Source organism: Paroedura picta, chromosome 5, assembly GCF_049243985.1.
Source record: "Paroedura picta isolate Pp20150507F chromosome 5, Ppicta_v3.0, whole genome shotgun sequence".
NCBI classification, from domain to species: domain Eukaryota; kingdom Metazoa; phylum Chordata; class Lepidosauria; order Squamata; family Gekkonidae; genus Paroedura; species Paroedura picta.
This window is the reverse complement of record NC_135373.1, coordinates 126,700,083-126,721,204: the sequence shown is the minus strand read 5'-3', so window position 1 is coordinate 126,721,204 and position 21,122 is coordinate 126,700,083. Positions and strand designations below refer to the sequence as shown.

Genomic DNA, 21,122 nt, shown 5'->3' with positions numbered 1-21,122 from the left:
GGAGTTCGATCCCAGCAGCCAGCTCAAGGTTGACTCAGCCTTCCATCCTTCCAAGGTCGGTAAAATGGGTACCCAGCTTGCTCTTGCTGGGGGGTAAACGGGAATGACTGGGGAAGGCACTGGCAAACCACCCCGTATTGAGTCTGCCATGAAAACGCTGGAGGGCGTCACCCAAAGGGTCAGACATGACTTGGTGCTTGCACGGGGGAGACCTTTACCTTTAGGGGTGCAAGAGCAAAATTGTGGGTTGGGTCCTTTTGGTCTCTTGCGCTAATGTAGTGCGACGTTCCCTTGACATTGGAGACTTTTTGTGCCTCCAACAGGCTGAGATGCCCCCATGAGTGGGAAACACTCGCAGGATCCAACCCCTTGTCCACCTCTGGGAAGGTCTAGCGATGTGCTGGATACAAGCAGTGGCCTCTAATCCACAGAACTGGGTTTGATTCCCCATTCCTCTACACCCAACCAGCTAGGTGACCTTGGGCCACTCAGTTCTCCCAGAGCTCTCTCAGCATCTTCTGATTTTTCGATATTGAACTCCAAAAGTTGAGGCCGCGGGGCTTCCCTTGCCCCTCCCCCTGTTTGCTTAGGTGTCTTTGGCGAGTGTGATTCGGAGGCAGAGGTCCTGTACTGGGCACGCTACAACAACTTCCTGCTGTACCAGATGGGAACCTTCACGGCCTTCCTGGAGATGCTCAACATGGAGATAACGTAAGTAGCGGGTTTCATTCATTCATTCATTCATTCATTCATTCATTCATTCATTCATTCATTCATTCATATATTTTTATGCTGCTGCTCTCCCAGTGGTCTCGCAACAGTTCACACAAAATAAAACGATAAAATACAATAAAACCTCATTAAATGCCCCTTACAACAATAAATAAATAGATGGCGACCTCTTACTCAACATCTCCAGCCCCCCCTCCCTCCTCCCCCTGTTCAACTGGGGGTCAAGTTATCTTCCACTGGGAGTGAGGAGCCAGGTCTAACAGACATGGGGGGAGGGATCCTATGATAAAAAACTCCAGGACTGCATCCTGGCCTCAACCAAGCGCCTGGTGGAAGAGCTCCGTCTTGCAGGCCCTGCGGAAAGCTGACAACTCTGGCAGGACTCTCAGCTCTTCCGGGGGCTCATTCCACCAGGATGGGGCCAGGACCAAAAAGGCCCTGGCCTGGGTCTAGGCCAGATGGATGTCCCTGGGGCCCAGGACAACCAGTAAATTCATACCTGCAGAGTGAAGGAGGGCCCTGCGGGGGGCATAAGCAACCGAGCGGTCCTGCAGATAAGTGGGATCCTGGCTGCATAAAGCCTTAAAGGTCAGTACCAATACCTGGAACTTGCCCCGGAAGCAAACTGGTCACCAGTGCAGTTGTCTAAGTACCGGCTGAATGTGGGCCCTCACGGGTGTTTTAGTGACCCTGGCACCCACATTTTGTACCAGTTGCAATTTTGGCAGGATATCTCAGTCCGGGTGCTCCTTAAGCACTCCTGTCCCCAGAGTCAGTCCTGGGAAGTAATTGGAAGGGATGTGAAGGAGCAGAGGTGCTAATTCTCTCTTCCTCTCACATTCGTATACATGTGCTGGTCTGGGGCACTCATTGGCACATGACTGGCAGAACGGACCACAGAGAGAGCATGAGGAGATGGGCAACTTCTGTATTTTGGGACTGCGCTAGTACCCCTGGCTGTCACTTGGGGACTGGAAGTGCATTTTGCTACAGAGACATGGACGCTCTCTTTCCATGTGCGCTTGTGCCAGCAATGTTATTTGCGATGCTTTCGGTGTGCTCAGAGGGGGAGAAGAGAGCATGAGCTGTTCTGGCACATAGGAAGTGAAGGCAGGTCGGATCCCTCTCTGCAAGATGGGTGGCTCCCCTCTTTTGAATGTAGATTCCGTGCTCAGGATCTGGTGATCTGGCAGACAAGGAGGGGGAGCCCACTCCTGCGGCTTCCTCTGTGCATGCCTGGAAGTCGCTGGGCGTAGAGTCCCGTGTAGGGCCCAGCATGAAAGGCCCTTCGTGTTCTGGGGACGACTGCCCCACAGAGCTACCGTCCTCTCCTGGGTGTGGTTGCTGTATCCAGTGGCCCAAAGCCACCAGCCCAGAAAACCCACAACAGCCGGGTGGCTCTGTCTGTGAAAGGCTTCGGCAACTCTTCGCTTGTATATTGGTCTTTATTTGTTTAGCTGAATTATTTTGCCGGTTTTGATCTGTGTACATCAGTTCATGGTCGCCACTCTGGGGACCCTGTCTGGGCGGGAGGGCGGCAAGAAAGCGTCTTCAAGGGATCGTGACCCTGAGCAGCCGGGCAGAGTTGGAGTTTGGCCAGCTCCACTCCCGGCGGGAAGGACCTGCTGGGTGGCATTTTGACCGGGTCTCCCTGCTCTCTTCCAGCAACAGCCAGGCCTGCAGCAGGAAGCCCGCCATCTCCCTGGCAGAAAGCACTGTCCTCAGGTGAGCTGGGGGGAGTGGATTAGCGGTTTCTAATCTGGAGAGCTGGGTTTGATTCTCCACTCCTCCTCCACATGCAGCCAGCTGGGGGACCTTGGGCTAGTCACAAACCTGTTAGAGCTGTTCTCACAGAGCAGTTCTGTCAAAGCTCTCTCAGTCCCAGCTCACTCACGGGTTTTCTGTTGTGGGGAGAGGAAGGTGTTTGTAAGCTGCTTTGGAATGCCTTTACGTAGTGAAAAGTGGGGTATAAAAAACCAGCTCATCTTCTTCTGTTCGCTTTCAGATGAAGAATAGTCAGTTAGACCGTTTGGATTCTCTCTCTCTCCTCTCCCTTTACAAAGTCGTTTCAGTTTTCAATAAAGCTATTTATTTTTTAAGCAGCCAGTGATCTACCCTTTTGCATATTTAAACTCTGCCAACAGAGGAAAAGCAGGATATAAATTTATATAGTAAATTGCTCTATAGTAAATTATAGTTTTCCAGATTATAGTAAATAGAGCAATAGAGATGCAACATGGTATAGTGCTTTAAAGAGCAGTGCTTTCTAATCTGGAGAGCCAGGTTTGATTCCACACTCCTCTTCCACGTGCAGCCAGCTGCGTGACCTTGGGCTGAGCACAATTCTCTTAGGGCTCTTCTCACAGGGCAGTTCTCTTAGGGCTCTCTCGGCCCCACATGCCTCGCAGGGTTCTGTTGTGGGGAGAAGAAGGATAAAGTGTTTATAAAGCCACTTGGGGACTGACTCCTTTAGACAGTAAAAACCGGGGTACCAAAAACCAGCTCTTCTTCCCAAATATTGGTCTGTACCCCCCAGTGAGATGATCACTTCCCATCCATACCAGCCTCGGCCTTCCCCACACTGCAAGTCAGTGAGCATGGGATCCTGGGGATTGGGGCCCTTCTTTCACCCCAGAAACTGTGTATATTTTTTGGCTCCCCCTGTGCTTTCCTTGGCTCCAAGGAGCAATATGGTTCCGAGTTTTGAAACGGAAAGCCATGACAAATCTCAGCCTGCCATGAGCCTCCCTCTCACACGGCCGTGGCATGAAGATGCTCAGCAAGTGACCGGAGGGTGACGTGAGTGAACAAGCTGAGATTTTGGCATTATCAGGTTTACGATAATACTGCCAAGGTCGAGCTGCATCCAATAAAATACTATCAAATGAAATTTTTACAATGGACCTCTTCTTATGGGAACTGGACTCATGCAGAACCTTCATGGCTGTTATATCAGGAGTGACGTTTCCAGCCTTTCTGGATGGGCGTGTCGTTGGTGTGAGCACATTTACCGTGCAAAGAGGTCCAGCACCCGCTTGAACAACTTTCAGCAGAGCACAAGTAGATGTGATTTCTAGCGTTTTTACTCCATGTGTAGCTTTTTGGAAAAGTGCCTGTTACTTCTTGTTATTGGCCTGAGATTTAGGCCCTGTTTTGGCAACTCTGCTGCCATGTTCACTGTACAAGAAATATTTCATTCAGTTGTGTTTCGTGGGAGGCAGCTTGACCCCCACAACGTTACCCATGTATTTGAATCATAGAATCACAGAATCAGAGAGTGGGAAGGGGCCACACAGGCCATCTAGTCCCACCCCCTGCTCAATGCAGGATCAGCCCAAAGCATCCTAAAGCATCCAAGAAAAGTGTGTATCCAACCTTTGCTTGAAGACTGCCAGTGAAGATTTGGGGTTGAGGAAGTTCCCCTTTCCCCTTGTCGGGTTGCAAACCAATGGCGGAGACGGCTGGGTGTGGTGTGGGGTCAGCCGTTTTTCTGGTCTCCCGTCAGGGTGTTGCTGAGCGTCATGTACCTGATGGTGGAGACCATCCGGGTGGAGGAGGAGACCGACCTGCCTGAGTGGAAAACCTCCCGGGACACCTTCCGGACAGAGCTGAGTGAGTGTGGGCCTGGATACGGGGTGGAGCTGGCAGGGCGGAAGAAACACCTGCAAGCACTGAGTGGGGGTGGGGGGAGATGTCCTACCCTAAAAGAGGAGGAGCCGAGTTGCACGGGAAGAAGCCTTATGCTGGACCCAGATCTTGGTCTCTCTGGGTCAGCATTGCCTGCTCCGACTGGCAGCTGCTCTCCACTGTCTGAGGCCTTTCCCATCCCCTCCTGCCTGGTCCTTTTGACCGGAGATGCCAGGGATTGAGAGGGAGTCCCAGGTTCAATCCCAGTTTTTAAAATGCGTCTTTTCTGCTTCTCTCTTCCCAGGTTTCCCCATCCACAGCGAAGACCCTTTTGCTCTCTTACTCTTCACCATGGTGACCAAGTTCTGCAGTGGGCACGCTCCGCACTTCCCCATGAAGAAAGTCCTACTCCTGCTCTGGAAGGTGCTTGTGGTGAGTGAGTCGCCTCGTTGATCCTACGTGCCTGCGGGGAGGCCCCCTTCCTAGCAGCAGAAGAATGAGGGGGCAGGATGGATTCCGGCTGAGAACGTTCTTTTGCACGGAGACTCCATGCCCGCAAGCAGAAAGCTAGCCCCGAAGAGAAAGAGTCTCTGCTTTGCTTGCAACGGTATTTGTTTCTTCTGTTTGCAAAAGTTTGTTTGTTTAGGGATTTATATACTGCCCCTTTCGGACATACTGTCTCAGGGCAGTTTACAGAATCTAAAACACAATAAAACCAATATATTTCATAAATAAAAAATATATGCAGATTGAATTTTTGAACTGCAGATGGATGGATGGATGGATGGATGGATGGATGGATGGATGGATGGATGGATGGACGGATGGACAGATGGAAGCAGAGGGAGCATTCTGAAATGTGATTCTTCCCTCTTTCACACGACCGCCTTCTGGAGCAGTCTGCATGATCTTGATGCTGCTTTGTGCTCTTGCATGTGTCCGTCGGACCCCTCCAGTCCCGCTCTGCAGGGGTGTCATGCTTTCTCTTCCTGCAGTTCACTCTGGGAGGCTTCGAGACCCTGCAGGCCATGAAAGTGAGGAGGCGGGAGGAGCTGGGCCTCCCTCCTCTGCCGGAAGACAGCATCCAGGTCATGCGCACCATGCGGGCCGCTTCCCCCCCGGCCTACTCCATCGAGTTGGTGGAGCACCAGCAGCAGCAGCAGCAGCAGCAGAAGCGGAGCCACCGGAGCCGGAGGGTAAGAGTTGCTTCTCCTCATCCTGGCTGTACTGAAGGCTGGGATGTGGGGAGGCTCCCTCTCACGTAGGGGTGCCAGCCTCCAGGTGAGGCCTGGGGTTCACCCAGAAATCCCAGTTGACCTCCAGATGGCAGAGATCAGTTCCCCTGAGAAAAATGACAGGTTTGGAGGAGGGGTTTGAAGGCATTGTATCGTGTAGGGATCTCTCTAGTCTCCAAGCGCTGCCCTACCCCCAAATCTCCAGAAATGTTGGCAACTCCGTGTCTCGCTTTTAGATTTCCCTGGCATGCAGAGCTGGTCTTGGGCCAGCGACTTGTCTGACAGAATCCCAGGGTTGGGAGGGGCAATAGAGGCCATCTAGTCCAACCCCCTGTCCAGCCGCTGCTTGAAGACCACCAGTGAGGGGGAGCTCCCCACCTCCTTAAGCAACCCATTCCGCTGCTCTTACCATGAAAGATTTTTTTTTGTTGCCCAGCCGGTTTCTTCCTGCCTGCAATTTAAACCTCAGTTTGCAAGTCCTTTCCTTTGCTGCTTCCCCTCCCGGCAGTGACGTTGGCGTGGCTGGCTCCTCCCCCAACGGCAGCCATTTTGTGACTGCACCCACCGCCCTGTTCCAGAATTGCAAAAGTGCCCCCTGGCACAGAAAAGTCCGCCTTTGTTCACACCTGGGTGGTCCTCCTCACAGAGGAAGCCTGCAGCGCCCACCCCAGTGGTGGGTGTGTGAAGGCCAAGAGGCCGCCATGCCCCTCCCCAAGGCCCACGCCTCGCTCTCCCTCTCTTGACATGCAGCCGCTGATGAAGCAAGACAGCCTGGACATCTACAACGAGAGAGACCCCTTCAAGAACGACGAGGGGGGGCCGGACGAGGAAGAGGCCGATGAGACGGACTGTGGGATCGAGGGGCAGATGGACCTGCTGGAGCGGGACACGGTCGTCCAGCCGGCCTCGGTGCCATGCCAGCCGGCCGAAAGGCTCTCCTTCCCCAGGGGGCTTCCCTGGGCCCCCAAAGTCAGGTATTCCCCTCCCTCCCTTCCCCGCCCTCCCTTTACGGGAACGCCTTTGAGGGCCTCTAGTAAGAGCGGCACATTGGGAGCCTGTGCTGTCCATCCTCTAAAGCAGGGATAGTCAGCCTGCGGTCCTCCAGATGTCCATGGACTACAATTCCCATGAGCCCCTGCCAGCAAACGCTGGCAGGGGCTCATGGGAATTGTAGTCCATGGACATCCGGAGGACCGGAGGTTGACTACCCCTGCTCTAAAGAACGGTGCCATGTCCCAGTTCTCTCGGAGCTACCTCGCAGGGGGGGTCTCTTGTGGGGAAGGGGTGGGAAGGCGATGGTCAGCCGCTTTGAGACAGATTCGGGCAGGGGGAAGCAGGGCACACAACCCATCCCCTCTTCTTCTTCTGTTCCAGGCAGAAAGACATAGAATATTTCCTGGAGGCAAGCCGGAACAAATTCATCGGCTTCACCCTTGGCCAGTGAGTATGATGCAGCTGTGATAAGGTTTCCAACTCTGGGGTAGAAAATCCCTGGAGATGTGGGGGGGGGAGCCTAGGGAGGGCTGGGGGGGGAGCGGGGAGGGACCTCCATTGGGGTTCTCAGCCACAGAGCCCCCCCCCCCTCCCAAACAGCCCTTTCTTGCAGGGGAACTGATCTTGAGTCGGTCTATTCTGCGGGAGCTCCAGGCCTCACCTGGGGGCTATGAAAACAATCAAGCCGCTTGTTCAGGAAAGATACAGAAATCACAAAGAATCCTGAACAGGGGGTGGATAGAGTGCAATGAAAGTAATGCAGCAAACTGAACAAAGAAAATGATTTTGGTCTGTTTTTTCTAATTCTAAGTTAGAATGAAATAACTCTTGTCAGAGCGGTTTCTCAGTGGGACAGGCTTCCTCGGGAGGTGGTGGGTTCTCCATCCTTGGACATTTTTAAGCAGAGGCTGGAGAGCCATCTGACGGAGAGGCTGATTCTGTGAAGGCTCAAGGGGGTGGCAGGTGACAGTGGAGGAGCGAGAGGGTTGGGAGTGTCCTGCATAGTGCAGGGGGCTGGACTAGATGATCCAGGAGGTCCCTTCCAACTCCATTAGTCTATGATTCTATGATTTGTAGTCTTCACCAGGGCACTGTCCGGTAGGAACCGTGTTAAAATTGTTTTCCTTGGGGCAGGGACCTCACGAGAATCCTAACAGATGCTGGAGTACATTATAAACAGTAAACTCCAATTTTCTCAAAGGCAGTGTATAGAAGACGCCATTGGTTGCACCTGTGCCAAATTCTGTTCCCAAGGGGGACCTGCTTTCAGTACGGCAAAAAGCCTAAATAGAATCACACAGCCCTCCGAGTTCCCCCTAGGGACCAGAATGACATGGAGGATCATTAGGTGCCAGATAAATACCTCCTGCAGGCACTCTGTTTAAAGGTGAGACACAAGCCGTTGTGAGCCAGGTGCCACTGAGAACTTACGTCCTGACATTCTATTAATGCTTTTTAAAGAAATTAGATTATTCGTAATTCAATTTGTATCCTGCCACTCCCACATAGTGGCTCGTGGCAGGCAACAGCCGTCATAAACATCACAGTAAAATCCCATAAAATTATAAAATCCCATTAAAACTCCATCTCCACCCCCCCCCAACAGTGGTCTAAACCCCCCCCCTTCCCACTTGCTTCCAGACTTCCATGGCTACCTCTGGGGGCTGCATAGGTGGCCTGTTGTTCCAGCTAACGCAGGGAGGGGCCCAGATCATACTCGCCCTGGCCCCACTCACAGACCTGGCGGAAGAGCTCCGTTTTATAGGCCCTGCATAACTGGGAATGTTCTGTCAGAGCTTTCCCAGGAGCTCATTCCACCAGGTTGGCGCCAGAACCGAAAAGGCCCTGGCCTGGATCGAGACTGGGCATACCTCCCTCGGACCAAGGACCTACAACAGAACTTAGAATTTTTGATTTATACATTATTGTGTTTTTTGCTGTTATCATTCTTTGGGCGGTCCTGTTGCTTGAAGCACCCTACTGGAGAGGCAGATGTTGACAGGGAGTCTTCTCTGTGTTCTCTTCATCCACAATTCCCTTGAGAATCAGCGTGGTGTTGTGGTTACAAGTGGCACCCTCTGATCTGGAGAACTGAGTTTGATTCCCCGTTTCCCCTCCTCGTGCAGCCAGCTGGGTGACCTCGGGCCAGTTACAGCCCTGTTAGAGCTGTTCTCACAGAGCCGTTCTTTCAGAGCTCTCTTAGCCCAACCCACCTCACAGGTTGTCTGTTGTGGGGAGAGGAAGTGTCACTTGGGGTGGTAAAAAGTGGGGTGTGAAAAACAGCTTCTTTTGGGTTTCCAGCTCTTAGTTCAGGGGAGGGGGAAAATCCCACCCTGTCCAGTTTTTGGTCTTGTTTCAGGTTCACACAGGTGAAGAGGTGAGTTTTCAGACCTTTGGGGCCCAATCAGTTCAGAACTTTTAAAAACATCCTTGCTGGGTCAGGCCAGGGAGGGTCCATCCAGCCCAGCCTCCTGTCTTGCACAGAGGCCCACCAGTTCCTCTGGAGGTCCAGCCACAGGGCAGAGAGGCTGAGGCCTTCCTAAGAACATCAGAAGAGCCCTGCTGGGTCAGTCCAAGAGTCCCTCTGGACACAGGGGCCAGCCACTCCCTCTGGAGGGTCAGCAACAGGGCAGAGAGGCCGAGGCCTTCCTGTGAAGTGGCCTCTTGTCAGCCAGAAGGATGCATCTGCTTCACTTCCCCCCTTTGGCTGCTGATGGGCAGATGTGCTCTTGAGCAGGACATCTGGGAAAGGAGACCTCATTAGAATTTGCAGTTCACGCCCTCTGCATCTCCTGCTTTGTGTTTCCCCAGGGACACAGATACCCTAGTCGGCCTTCCGCGCCCCATCCACGAAAGCGTGAAGACTCTCAAACAGGTAGTCCCACCTTTTCCTAAAAACAAAGGGGGTTAGCCATAAACACGCTCATCTTTTCATGTGTGAGGTTCACAGCTGTCTCCTCTTTGGTTTGCACGTGAATAGACGCTGGGGATTTAACTTTGGCCCAGGACAGAATGGTGGTCCTTAGTTACTCTGCTGGATGATGCTGGCCAGGGTTCATGGGAATTGTAGGCCATGGATATCTGGAGAGCCACAGTCTGGCCACCTGGGCAATACAGCATCTTTACAGCCGCCAGAAGGTCCCAGGTTCAATCCCCGGAGTCTCCAGTTAAAGGACCAGGTAGGAGGTAACGGGAAAGACCTCTGCCTGAAGCCCTGGAGAACGGCTGCCGGCCTGAGTAGACAATGCTGATCTTGACAGACCAAGGGTCTGATTCAGCTGAAAGCCGCTTCATACGTGTTCATGCCAGGGTTTGTTTTATTAGTGTTCCTGTGTGTTTTAAGTGTCCTGATGGCAGGTCCCTGCCCTCCTTTTCCGTCTTTGCCTTCAGCACAAGTACATCTCCATCTCCGACGTGCAGATCAAGAACGAAGAGGAGCTGGAAAAGTGTCCCTTGTCTCTGGTAAGCAGCTTCCGAGGCATCCCTGAGAGACTGTTGGCCCACCTGGCCTGCAATGTAGCACCACCTCACCCCCTTTGCTGTGCCCTTTTTAAATCTTGCTCAACAGCAGGAGGGTTTCTGGATTTCTAGGCCTGTTGGTGGACCACCTGACTGTACCTGGGTTTGAGTCACTGTGTGGTCCAGAGTGTGGGCCTGATGCAACAGGTCTTCTCTTCTGTTCTTATGTCTGTGGCAATGGTCCTCTGTCTTTTTTGTGCTTGGGGGGGCCACAGTGGGAGGGCTTCTGGAGTTTTGGCCCCACAGGTGGACCTCCTGAGGGCCCCTGGTTTTTCACCTGGTGTGCCTTGGAGTATTGGACTGGAGGGGCCACTGGCCTGATCCAACATGGCTTCTCTTCTGTTCTCATGTCTGGGGCAGGACAGTTCTGTCTTCCTGGCCGCTGGGGTGCCAGACCAGAAGGGCCGGTGGCCTGATCCAGTGTGGCTTCTCTTAATGCTCTTATGCACTGTGCCTTACAGCTTTTTCTCTGCTGCCTCTGCCCTTCTTGCAGGGGGAAGAGGATGTGCAAGAGACCCCCTGTGAAATACTCTACCGGGCCATGCTGTACAACTTGCCACAGTACATGGTGCGTATCTTGATGTGTGTGCGTGTGCACGTGAAGAAACTGTGCTTGGATGGGAGACCTCCAGGGGAGTCCAGGGTTGCTGAGCAGAGGCAGGCCAGGGAAAAACCACCTCTGGAGGTCTCTTGCCTTGGAAAACGCAATGGGGCCCCCCTGAGTCACCTGCCAGGGGACCCTGCTTTATACCCAAAGATCACCTGTGGTTCAGCAATGGGCATTTCCCCCATTAAGGCAGGAGGGGGAAGGCCACGGACCCCCTCTGGACCTCTTGTGGGCCCTGGAGGGTCCACAGACCCCTGGTTGGGAATCCCTGGGTGACAGAGGTATCTGGAAGACGGAGGTTCAAATCCCCACTCGTGTTGCAGAAGCTTGTGTCAGGCACAATCTCTCGTCCAAACCGACCTCACAAGGTTGTCGTGAGGATGAAATATTGGGGGGAGAATGAAGGCTACTTTAGGCCCCCGTTGGGGAGAACGACTAGTTATGAATGAAGGAAATGAATAATCTTGCAAGTCCAACAAGGCGTTGTGCTTGAATCATAGAATAACAGAGTTGGAAGGGACCTCCTGGGTCATCTAGTCCCACTGAAGGGTTCCCTTCTGCCTTCCTGCAGATAGCATTGCTGAAGATCCTTCTTGCGGCCGCACCGACCTCTAAAGCTAAGACGGACTCGATCAACATCCTGGCTGATATTTTGCCGGAGGAGATGCCGTAAGTCCCCGCCGGACTCTGCTGAGGGGGGAGAGCAGAGCTGGGAGAGCGACTGCGCAGTTTCTGGGGTGCAGGAAGGGTCGGGTTGGGGGCTCAGAAAGAGCAGTTTGCAACTTTGATAAAGGGTATAAATTCCCTCTCCCCCCCTTTCTGGAAGGCTCGCTCTTTCAGCCTGGCTGCAGGGCCATTAGACCATTTCTCAACAGCCCCATGTCGTTAGCATGAGTAACCGAGAGGAACCTCCATATTCAGAAGCAGTCATCCTTTGAATCTCAGAGCCAGGAGGCGACATCAGGGAATGGCTTCAGATTTTCTGTCCTGTGGCTGGCCCTCCAGAGGAACTGGTTGTCCTCTGTGAGGGACAGGATGCTGGACTGGATGGACCCTCCTCACTGGTCTGACCCTGCAGGGCTCTTCTGATGTTCTCATGAGGGGCTCGGGCCCTGGGCCCTGCTGTGTGAGACAGGAGGCTGGACTAGATGCCCTGACCAGGATATGCCCTCATCAGATCTCCCAACCTAAGCAGGGTCGACCGTGGTTAGTGCTTGCATGGGAGATCACCAAGAAATCCGAGAGTCTCCACAGAGAAGAAGGCATCTGTTCATCTCTTGCCTGCAGGGTCACTGTAAGTCAGCCGTGACTTGACTCCTAGAGAGAATGTCTTACAGTGGCTAAATGGGACCTCCATGTTCAGGGGCAGTGTGCCTCTGGGTGTGGTGGTTGTCTTGCTGCCTGGCTCGTAGGCTCCCTGGGAATGTCTTCTGAGCCGCAGTTGGGTTCTGTCGGATCCGGGAGGGCTGCGCTCACGTTTGGTCTCTTTCGCCTGGCCCAGCATCACCGTCCTGCAGAGCATGAAGCTGGGCATTGACGTGAATCGGCACAAGGAGATCATCGTGAAGAGCATCTCGGCTTTGCTCCTCCTGCTCCTGAAGCACTTCAAGCTCAACCACGTTTATCAGGTGAGCTTTTGGGGGCTTGGAGAGCTGAACTCTCGGCTCCTTGGCTGAGAGAGGCATTGGTTTTGGGGGGTTTTTGGGTGCTCACTGGACTGAGTCCAGATTTTCTGCCCAGCTTGAAGCATGGAAATATGAAGGGGCTCAGGCTTCCATGTGATGACCGCAGTCCTTGCGCCATTGTGAAGTCCTGAAACAGGCCAGGCTGCCACACGATGACTGTATCTCTTGGAAGTGCCACGAAAGCATGAAAGAGCCCAGGCTTCCTAGTGATGACTGCAGCTGCAGCATCGTGAAGGCCTGAAGGAGCTCAGGCTACCGCGGGATGACTGCAGTCCTTGCATTGCCACAAAAGCTTGAAAGCGTACGGGCTTCCACGTGATCAGTGCAGTTCTCACATGTGTCGTTACATGGATGGCTGAACCCGGCGACTGATGGGACGGTTTTCCAAGCCCGTCCGGCAAAATTAGCAGTTGTCACAAGCAACATGCGCTGTTTTTCCCTCCCCAGTTTGAATATGTCTCGCAGCATCTGGTGTTTGCCAACTGCATCCCGCTGATCCTGAAGTTTTTCAACCAAAATATCATGTCCTACATAACTGCCAAAAACAGGTAGTGGTATAGAAGCAGAGGTACCGCCTCCCCCCTGCCCCTTTCCCCCTTGCAAATGCAGAGGCTGTTTTTGAATGGGTTGCTTCAATGTGATCTGCAGTGGGAGGGAGACCCAGCTGCTCCAAACCTCTTCAGCGTTTGCTGGCAGGGGCTCATAGGAATTGTAGTCCATGAACATCTGGAGGACCACAGGTTGACTACCCCTGATGTAGAGGATGGAGCAGAGTTGTCCTCTCTTGCCCCAGAGGGACAGACCAGAACCCATGGGATGAAGAAGAAGAAGAAGAAGAGTTGGTTCTTAGATGCCGCTTTTCCCTACCCGAAGGAGGCTCAAAGCGGCTTACAGTCGCCTTCCCATTCCTCTCCCCACAACAGACACCCTGTGGGGTGGGTGAGGCTGAGAGAGCGCTGATATCACTGCTCGGTCAGAACAGTTTTATCAGCGCCGTGGCGAGCCCAAGGTCACCCAGCTGGCTGCATGTGGGGGAGCGCAGAATCGAACCCGGCTTGCCAGATTAGAAGTCCGCACTCCTAACCACTACACCAAATGAAATTAATGCAAAAGAAATTCCATCTAAACATCCGGAAGAAGTTCCTGCCAGTTAGAGCAGTTCCTCAGCGGAACAGGCTTCCTCAGAAGGTGGCTGGTTCTCCTTCCTTAGAAGTTTTTAAGCAGAGGCTAGATAGTCATCTGACAGAAGTGCTGATTTTATGAACTTATGCAGATGGTGAGTGGGTGGGCAGGAAGGGATGTGCCAGGGCTTGTCTCTTGAGGCCCTTCCTGGCATACCCAGGGAACTGCTGATCAACACTGTGGGATGATGGGTGAATTTCCTTCAGGCCAGGCTGGATTTTGGAGATTGTTGGTGATCACTTCGGCATGAAATTGGGGTCACTGTGGGTGGGCAGTTCCTGCGTTGTGTAGGGGGTTGGACTAGATTACTCTGGAGATCCCTTCCAACTTGGATTCTGTGAATAAAATAAAATGCCTGGCTGTCCCTTTCTGTCTCCCTGAAGCATCTCAGTCCTGGATTATCCCTCCTGCACAATCCATGAGTTACCGGAGCTTAATGCAGAGAGCTTGGTAAGTGGAAGAAAGATGAAAAGTCCTGCTGGATCAGACCAGTAGCCCATCTGTTTGTTTGTTTGTTTATTTATATTCATAGAATCATAGAATCATAGAATCATAGAATCATAGAACCATAGAGTTGGAAGGGGCCATACAGGCCATCTAGTCCAACCCCCTGCTCAACGCAGGATCAGCACAAAACATCCTAAAGCATAAGATGCTTATATTCTTATACTGCCCTTCCCTACAGCTCTGGGTGGTTTACATAAAACATTTTGGAACATTTACATAGAACACTCTCAAAATCAATATAACAATAACAATATACCAACTAGAATAACTAGAACAGTGTTTTAACAATAACTTTGACACTCCCTCAGTAGGTTCGGTCCCTCAGTCTGTGGGGGGGGGGGGACACACCTGTAGATGTTATGGGTCTAGTCCAGCATCCTGTCTTGGCCCTCTGGAGGGCCAGCAAGAGGGCGTAGAAGCCAAGGCCTGGCTGTGGGATTCAGAGAGTGAGTGCCTCTGAATGTGGAGGCTCCCCTCAGCCACCGTGGATTCATGGACAGACTCCTCCCCCATGAATCCTTCTAATCCCCTTTGGAAGTTCTGGCAGTGAATTCCACATTGGAGTCACACTCTGTGTAAAGAAGTATTGCCTTTTGTTTGTCCCGGATTTGTTACGTCCCGGATTCCCAAGCTGAGCGCCTTCACCTCCATGCTGCCTCTGTAAAACTGGTGTAATAACATCCTTTTTGACAAAATTATGGAGGGGACAAATTAATTTGGATGTCCTCAGCACAGGTATTCGTTTTCTCTATCAGACGGCATGTGTGCAGGGTAGCCGGGGGAAGCTAGGATTGTCTGGCAACCAGGCAAGAGACTTTGGAGGTGGTTTGCCTCTGGCCGCCTCTGCGTCATGACCCTAGTATTCCCGCGGAGGTTTGCCCTGCGTAGCTTCCGAGATCTGGCCTGGCCTATCTGGCTAGCTCTTAACGGAGGTGGGCAGCACATGCTGGCAGGGGCTCATGGGAATTACAGCCCGTGGACATGTGGAGAGCCACCAGTTCGGCCACCCCTACAATAGGGACTATAAGGTGGAAAAAGGAATTCCAAGAGGAGACTCCTACTAGTATAAAAGGTCTCCAGATAGGTCTGCCTAGGAACCCCCTGTGCAAAATATTCATTTTCCAATATCCCACCCTTTCAAGGTTCAAGGTTTTGGTTTTGAACTTCAAAGCCCTACACAGTCTGGGCCCCACATATCTGAGGGCCTGTTGCCTTATGCCCCCCGCAGGGCTTCATGCTCTGTGGGCACTGATTTGTTGGTGATTCCTGGCCTGAGAGAGGCACGCCTGGCCTCGACCAGGGCCAGGACCTTTTCGGTCCTGGCCCCAACCTGATGGAATGAGCTCCTGAGTAAGCTGCAGGCCCTGCGGGAGCTTTCCATATTCCGCAAAACGGAACTCTTCCACCAGGTCTATGGCTGAGGCCAGGGCAGTGAGGAAGATTACTGGAAGATCATTCTCCCCACCCCTAGGGTTCGTGTTAGCACCTGGGCGTTGCCAGCTAGGCCCCCTCTCCCCTCCGCTTGTGGGTGTTTGTCATGCACGTGGGGCTTGTGTTATTTATCGCCTGTTTGCTTTGTATTTTTATATTGTATTAGTATGTCCTTTTAATGGGGGTTTTAATGGGACCTTGTGACCCACCACGAGCCATTGTATGGGAGCGGTGGGATATAAATCACATAAATAAATAAATTTCTCTTGCCTTCTCTTAGCCTGAGGGCATCCTTACCTGTCTCATAATTAAAACTTTTGCTGTAAAATCATGGGATAATAAAACCTTAGGATTCTGCTGTGTGGCTAGGCAAGGTTTGCGTTTCTTGTAAGGACCCCATGAATGAAGGAGAACAGTCCCCCAGTTGCCTCGGGTGGGGTTGGTCGTACACGCATGCCCCACTCTGAAATGGGCCTAACTCAGCATCCGGGGACAGAGGGGGGAGGGATGGGTCCAGGTGTGCATTTGTGCTGGTCCTTTCCTTTGAGGCGACAGTGCCCTCTAGTGGCACTTTGTGCAAACTGGGGTTTTTCGTTCAGGTGGCTCCAAAGCAGCAGAACGAAATGTGAATCCAGGGGCACCTTGGAGACCAGCAGCTTTATTCAAGGCTGAAGTTTGTATTCAAGCTTATACCGTGAATAAAACGATGGTGTTCTTAAAGGTGCCACTAGAGTCAAGCTTTGTTCTGTGGTTTTTCTGGTGGTCATTGCTCAGCAAGAGTGAGCTTTCCAGGTCATGCCGGTGTGTGCAAACCACACGCCCCAGAAGCCTTTTCTTCTAGGGGAAAGACACTTGCTCCAGGGAGCGGGCAGACCCAGAGGAGAGGCTTTCCCCTACAACCTACTGACCATGGTTTGGTGCGTGCAGTGCCCTATCTTAGCTTAAAGGTAAAGGTATCCCCTGTGCAAGCACCGGGTCATGTCTGACCCTTGGGGTGACGCCCTCCAGCATTTTCATGGCAGACTCAATAGGGGGTGGTTTGCCAGTGCCTTCCCCAGTCATGACCGTTTCCCCCCCAGCAAGCAAGCTGGGTCCTCATTTCACCGACCTCGGAAGGATGGAAGGCTGAGTCAACCTTGAGCTTTCAGACTGCATGTCTGCTGCCTTACCACTCTGTGCCACAAGAGGCTCTTAGCTTACTTTTTCCTAATTGAGCGAGGGGACAGATTTTTGCAGCAGGGAGAAGAATCATGTATTTGTGGGTCATTGTTGATGTCGCAGACACTCGTCAGTTGTGGTTTGCAGTCCTGGGCAGTTGCACACAGCAGTTATTTCTGCTTCCTACCAGAAAATTTTTAGATGCTAGTGCTAAACCTCATCCGCAGCTTTCTGCTTGCTTGACTGAAGCCCTCTCCACAGAGGGTCAAAGAGTGTAATTAAATGTCCCGTGTGATATGAGAGAGATGTGTGTGCTTATGGTGAGGACAGCAAAGGGGGCCCAAATGTTCTGCCTGAATTTTGCCACAGAGTTGTGGATGCTTATTTATTTCATTTACATCACAACTTTGTCCCCAATGGAAACCCAGATTAGAGTGTCATGTTTTGCTTTTCTGCTTGTTTGCAGGAGACCGGAGACAACAACCAGTTCTGCTGGCGGAACCTCTTCTCCTGCATCAACCTGTTGAGGATCCTCAACAAACTGACCAAGTGGAAACATTCCCGGACGATGGTGAGGAGTTTGGTGCATAGGCCTGGGGGGGAGGACAGTATTATAAAGTCCAGCCTCAAAAGCAGTCATTTTCTCCTGGGGAGTTGACCTCTATCATCTGGGTACAAATTGGAATACTGGGAGATCTCCAGGCCCAACCCGGAAGTTGGCATAAAGAATGTAAGAAGAGCCTTGCTAGATTAGACCAATAGCCACTCTAGTCTGGCATCCTGTCTCAGTTCCTCTGGAGGGCCAACAACAGGGCATGGAGGCTGAGGCCTCCATAAGGACATCAGGGGAGCCCTGATGGGTCAGACCAGTGAAAGTACTTCTAGTCCAGCATCCCGTCTCACACAGGGGCCAGCCAGTTCCTCTGCAGGGCCAGCCACAGGGCAGAGAGGCCGAGGCCTTCCCCTGAGAAGACCCTCAGAAGAGCCCTGCTGGGTCAGGCCAGGGAGGGTCCCTCCAGTCCAACCTCCCGTCTCACACAGGGGCCAGCCAGTTCCTCTGCAGGGCCAGCCACAGGGCAGAGAGGCCGAGGCCTTCCCCTGAGAAGACCCTCAGAAGAGCCCTGCTGGGTCAGGCCAGGGAGGGTCCCTCCAGTCCAACCTCCCGTCTCACACAGGGGCCAGCCAGTTCCTCTGCAGGGCCAGCCACAGGGCAGAGAGGCCGAGGCCTTCCCCTGAGAAGACCCTCAGAAGAGCCCTGCTGGGTCAGGCCAGGGTGGGTCCATCCAGTCCAGCCTCCCGTCTCACCCAGGGGCCAGCCAGTCCCTCTGCAGGGCCAGCCACAGGGCAGAGAGGCTGAGGCCTTCCCCTAATAAGAACATTGTAAGAGCCCTACTGGACCAGACCACTGAGGGTCTATCCAGTCCAACATCCTGTCTCACACAGGGGCCAACCAGTTCCTCTGCAGGGCCAGCCACAGGGCAGAGAGGCTGAGGCCTTCCTAAGGACCTCAGAAGAGCCCTGCTGGGTCAGACTAGGGAGGGTCCATGTAGTCCAGCCTCCTGTCAGAAGAATCAGAAGAATTTGGGGTCTTGGAATGAATGCCGATTTGAGAAGAGAAGCGTTGGCCTCTTGCCTGGGGTTTGGAAGCTGTGAATGTCAACTGAGAAGCTGCCTTTTAAAATAGTTTCTCTGAGCTCATGGTGGCAAAGACTGCATCTCCTGCCATCTGTCAGCCCAAGGCTGCCAAGCAAGAACCCTTGAACATGTCGAACTGCCTTGGACTGAATGCGACCCACAATCCATCATGGTCACTGTTGTCTGGCGGCTCTCCGGGGGTGTCCTGCAGGGGTCTTTCCCATCTCCTACTGCCAGATCCTTTAACTGGAGATGCCGGGGATCGAACCTGGGATCTTATGCTTGCCTAGGAGATGCACTACCAGTAAGTGAGGCATGGCATTTTTCTCCTGTTGAAAGTCTCTGCTGCATAGGTTGTGCATTAGATCAAGGTGGGTAGCCTTGTTAGACTTCCTGGAGTGGCAGAGCGTCCAGGAGCCCCTTACAGACAGAATGCATTTACTTTTATTTATTGAATTTAGATTTTTATACCGCCCTTCCCTACAGCTCTGGGCGGTTAACATAAAACATTTTAGAACACTTACAAAGAGCATGACAGGGGAAGAGCTCTTGAGTCACAGCATGAGCATGAAAGTTATTTATTTATTGGATTTATATCCTATCGCTCTCGGAGACCAGCTCACAGTGGGTTACAAGAAACAATTCAGACAATAAAACCTCATAAAATACCCGTTAAAACAATATCAATTACAACAGCCCTCCTAACAGGAAGACCCTTATGAGGGTAGCATGGAGGAAACCAAACTGCACCAAGCTGTCCGGCACAAAGTACCAAGGGGGACCCATACCCTTTGCTCTAGTACTGGCCCCAACCATAAACCTGGTGGAAGAGCTCCATTTACAGGCTGTACAGAAAGCAGAAAGCTCTCCAAGGGCCTGCAGCTCTTCCAGGAGCACGTTCCACTAGGTCGGGGCCAGGACTAAAAAGGCCCTGGCCCTAGAAGGCCAGGCGAGCTTCCATGAGGCCAGGAACGACCAATAAGTTAGTACCTGCTGAGCGTAAAGCCCTGCATGGGACACAGGGCGAAAGGCTGTGCATTTTGTTAGTCTTCAAGATGCTACTGAACTCTTGTTCTTTTGTACCGGACATGCGTTGTTTTCTAAATTATAAGGCCTTAAAGAGCTTTCAAAAGAAATGCAATTTAAAATCTTATGTCTTCCCTCTTCGGTGCCTCGGTAGATGCTGGTGGTTTTCAAGTCGGCCCCGATCCTCAAGCGAGCCCTGAAAGTGAAGCAGGCCATGATGCAACTCTACGTCCTGAAGCTGCTGAAGATCCAGACCAAGTACCTGGGGCGCCAGTGGCGCAAGAGCAACATGAAGACTATGTCCGCCATCTACCAGAAAGTGCGCCACCGCATGAATGACGACTGGGCTTATGGCAACGGTGAGGGGGGGAGGAGGAGACCCTTTGGATCCGAGGAGTCCTGGGCTACGTTTCCAGATTCTCCTCCAGCTTATGAAAACCATAAGAATATGTTGGATCGTGTTTCTCAGTGGAACAGGCTTCCTCTGGAGGTGGCGGGTTCTCCATCTTTGGAGGTTTTTAAACAGGGGCTGGAGAGCCATCTGACAGAGAGGCTGACTAGATGACCCAGGAGGTCCCGTCCAACTCTAATATATGATTTGATGATTCTAATTAAAAAGAAATTCTATCTAAACATCCGGAAGAAGTTCCTGACAATCAGAGCGGTTCCTCAGTGGAACAGGCTTCCTCAGGAGGTGGTGGGTTCTCCATCTTTGGAGATTTTTAAACAGAGGCTGGGTAGGCATCTGACGGAGAGGCTGATTCTGTGAAGGCTCAAGGGGGTGGCAGGTGACAGGGGATGAGCGATAGGGTTGGGAGTGTCCTGCATAGTGCACGGGGTTGGACTAGATGACCCAGGAGGTCCCTTCCAATTCTATGATTCTAACATGAGGGAAGCTATGTTGGATCAAGCCAATGACCCATCCAATCCAGCACTCTGTCACTCTGTCTTTGCCTTTCTGACACGCAGATATTGATGCTCGACCCTGGGACTTCCAAGCGGAAGAATGCACTTTAAGAGCCAATATAGATGCCTTCAACAGCCGCCGCTACGACAAGCCCCAGGACTCTGAGTTTGCACCCGTGGACAACTGCTTGCAGAGCGTGCTGGGCCAGCCTCTGGAGCTCCCTGAGGATTTCCACTACTCCTATGAAATGTGGCTCGAGAGGGAAGTGTTCTCGCAACCCATCCGCTGGGAAGAGCTGCTTTGCTGTTAGTGACGGGGCTGGGAAGCCGAGCTGGAACCGAATAACCGCCCTGCTCCAGGTCACAGGAGCCCTGTCCAGGGAAGGAAGGGGAGATCCTTCTGGGCCTGGCTTGGCCTGCCTGGAGAAGCACCCTCTAGGGCAGGGGTAGTCAAACTGCGGCCCTCCAGATGTCCATGGACTACAATTCCCAGAAGCCCCTGCCAGCGAATGCTGGCAGGGGCTTCTGGGAATTGTAGTCCATGGACATCTGGAGGGCCGCAGTTTGACTACCCCTGCTCTAGGGTCTGCCTTCAAACTGGGCCAGGTTCTTCCCTCCCCCCCACCTCTGACCTAGTGTTAAATCAGATTGCAAGTAGCAATTGAGATCTTGACCAAGATACATGGGGTCTACGAATTTTACAGTCAAACTCTTCTGGAGTTTGAGAGAGCAGATGTCTAACTCAGAGCCCCCCAAGTGTGCTGAGACCCAGATATGGAGCCTCTGCCCCCCACACCTGTTCCTCACACCTCTCAAACTGTTTTTTTTCAGGAGGGATTGGTGATGCTCCCTCCCCAGATATATATATATTTATGGTCT

General features: G+C 52.5%; 1 protein-coding gene across 4 annotated transcripts in view; it reads left to right on the top strand.

The window, feature by feature from the left end:
- The window catches only part of STRIP2 (striatin interacting protein 2), a 33,240-nt gene extending 12,523 nt beyond the window's left edge, over positions 1 to 20,717 (top strand). For 3 of the 4 annotated variants that reach the window (XM_077340411.1, XM_077340408.1, XM_077340412.1), the window contains 17 exons: positions 591 to 711; positions 2,398 to 2,457; positions 4,238 to 4,344; positions 4,664 to 4,791; positions 5,355 to 5,555; positions 6,345 to 6,568; positions 6,969 to 7,034; positions 9,399 to 9,462; positions 9,978 to 10,049; positions 10,600 to 10,674; positions 11,285 to 11,382; positions 12,215 to 12,341; positions 12,846 to 12,946; positions 13,964 to 14,030; positions 17,143 to 17,247; positions 19,492 to 19,696; positions 20,307 to 20,717. In XM_077340411.1, coding sequence (XP_077196526.1) covers positions 591 to 711; positions 2,398 to 2,457; positions 4,238 to 4,344; positions 4,664 to 4,791; positions 5,355 to 5,555; positions 6,345 to 6,568; positions 6,969 to 7,034; positions 9,399 to 9,462; positions 9,978 to 10,049; positions 10,600 to 10,674; positions 11,285 to 11,382; positions 12,215 to 12,341; positions 12,846 to 12,946; positions 13,964 to 14,030; positions 17,143 to 17,247; positions 19,492 to 19,696; positions 20,307 to 20,554 — 2,069 coding nt within the window. In that variant the 3' untranslated portion in view covers positions 20,555 to 20,717. The remainder of the gene's footprint in view (positions 1 to 590; positions 712 to 2,397; positions 2,458 to 4,237; positions 4,345 to 4,663; positions 4,792 to 5,354; positions 5,556 to 6,344; positions 6,569 to 6,968; positions 7,035 to 9,398; positions 9,463 to 9,977; positions 10,050 to 10,599; positions 10,675 to 11,284; positions 11,383 to 12,214; positions 12,342 to 12,845; positions 12,947 to 13,963; positions 14,031 to 17,142; positions 17,248 to 19,491; positions 19,697 to 20,306) is intronic. The other variant, XM_077340410.1, reaches the window with a different exon arrangement.
- Positions 20,718 to 21,122: the final 405 nt, after the last annotated feature.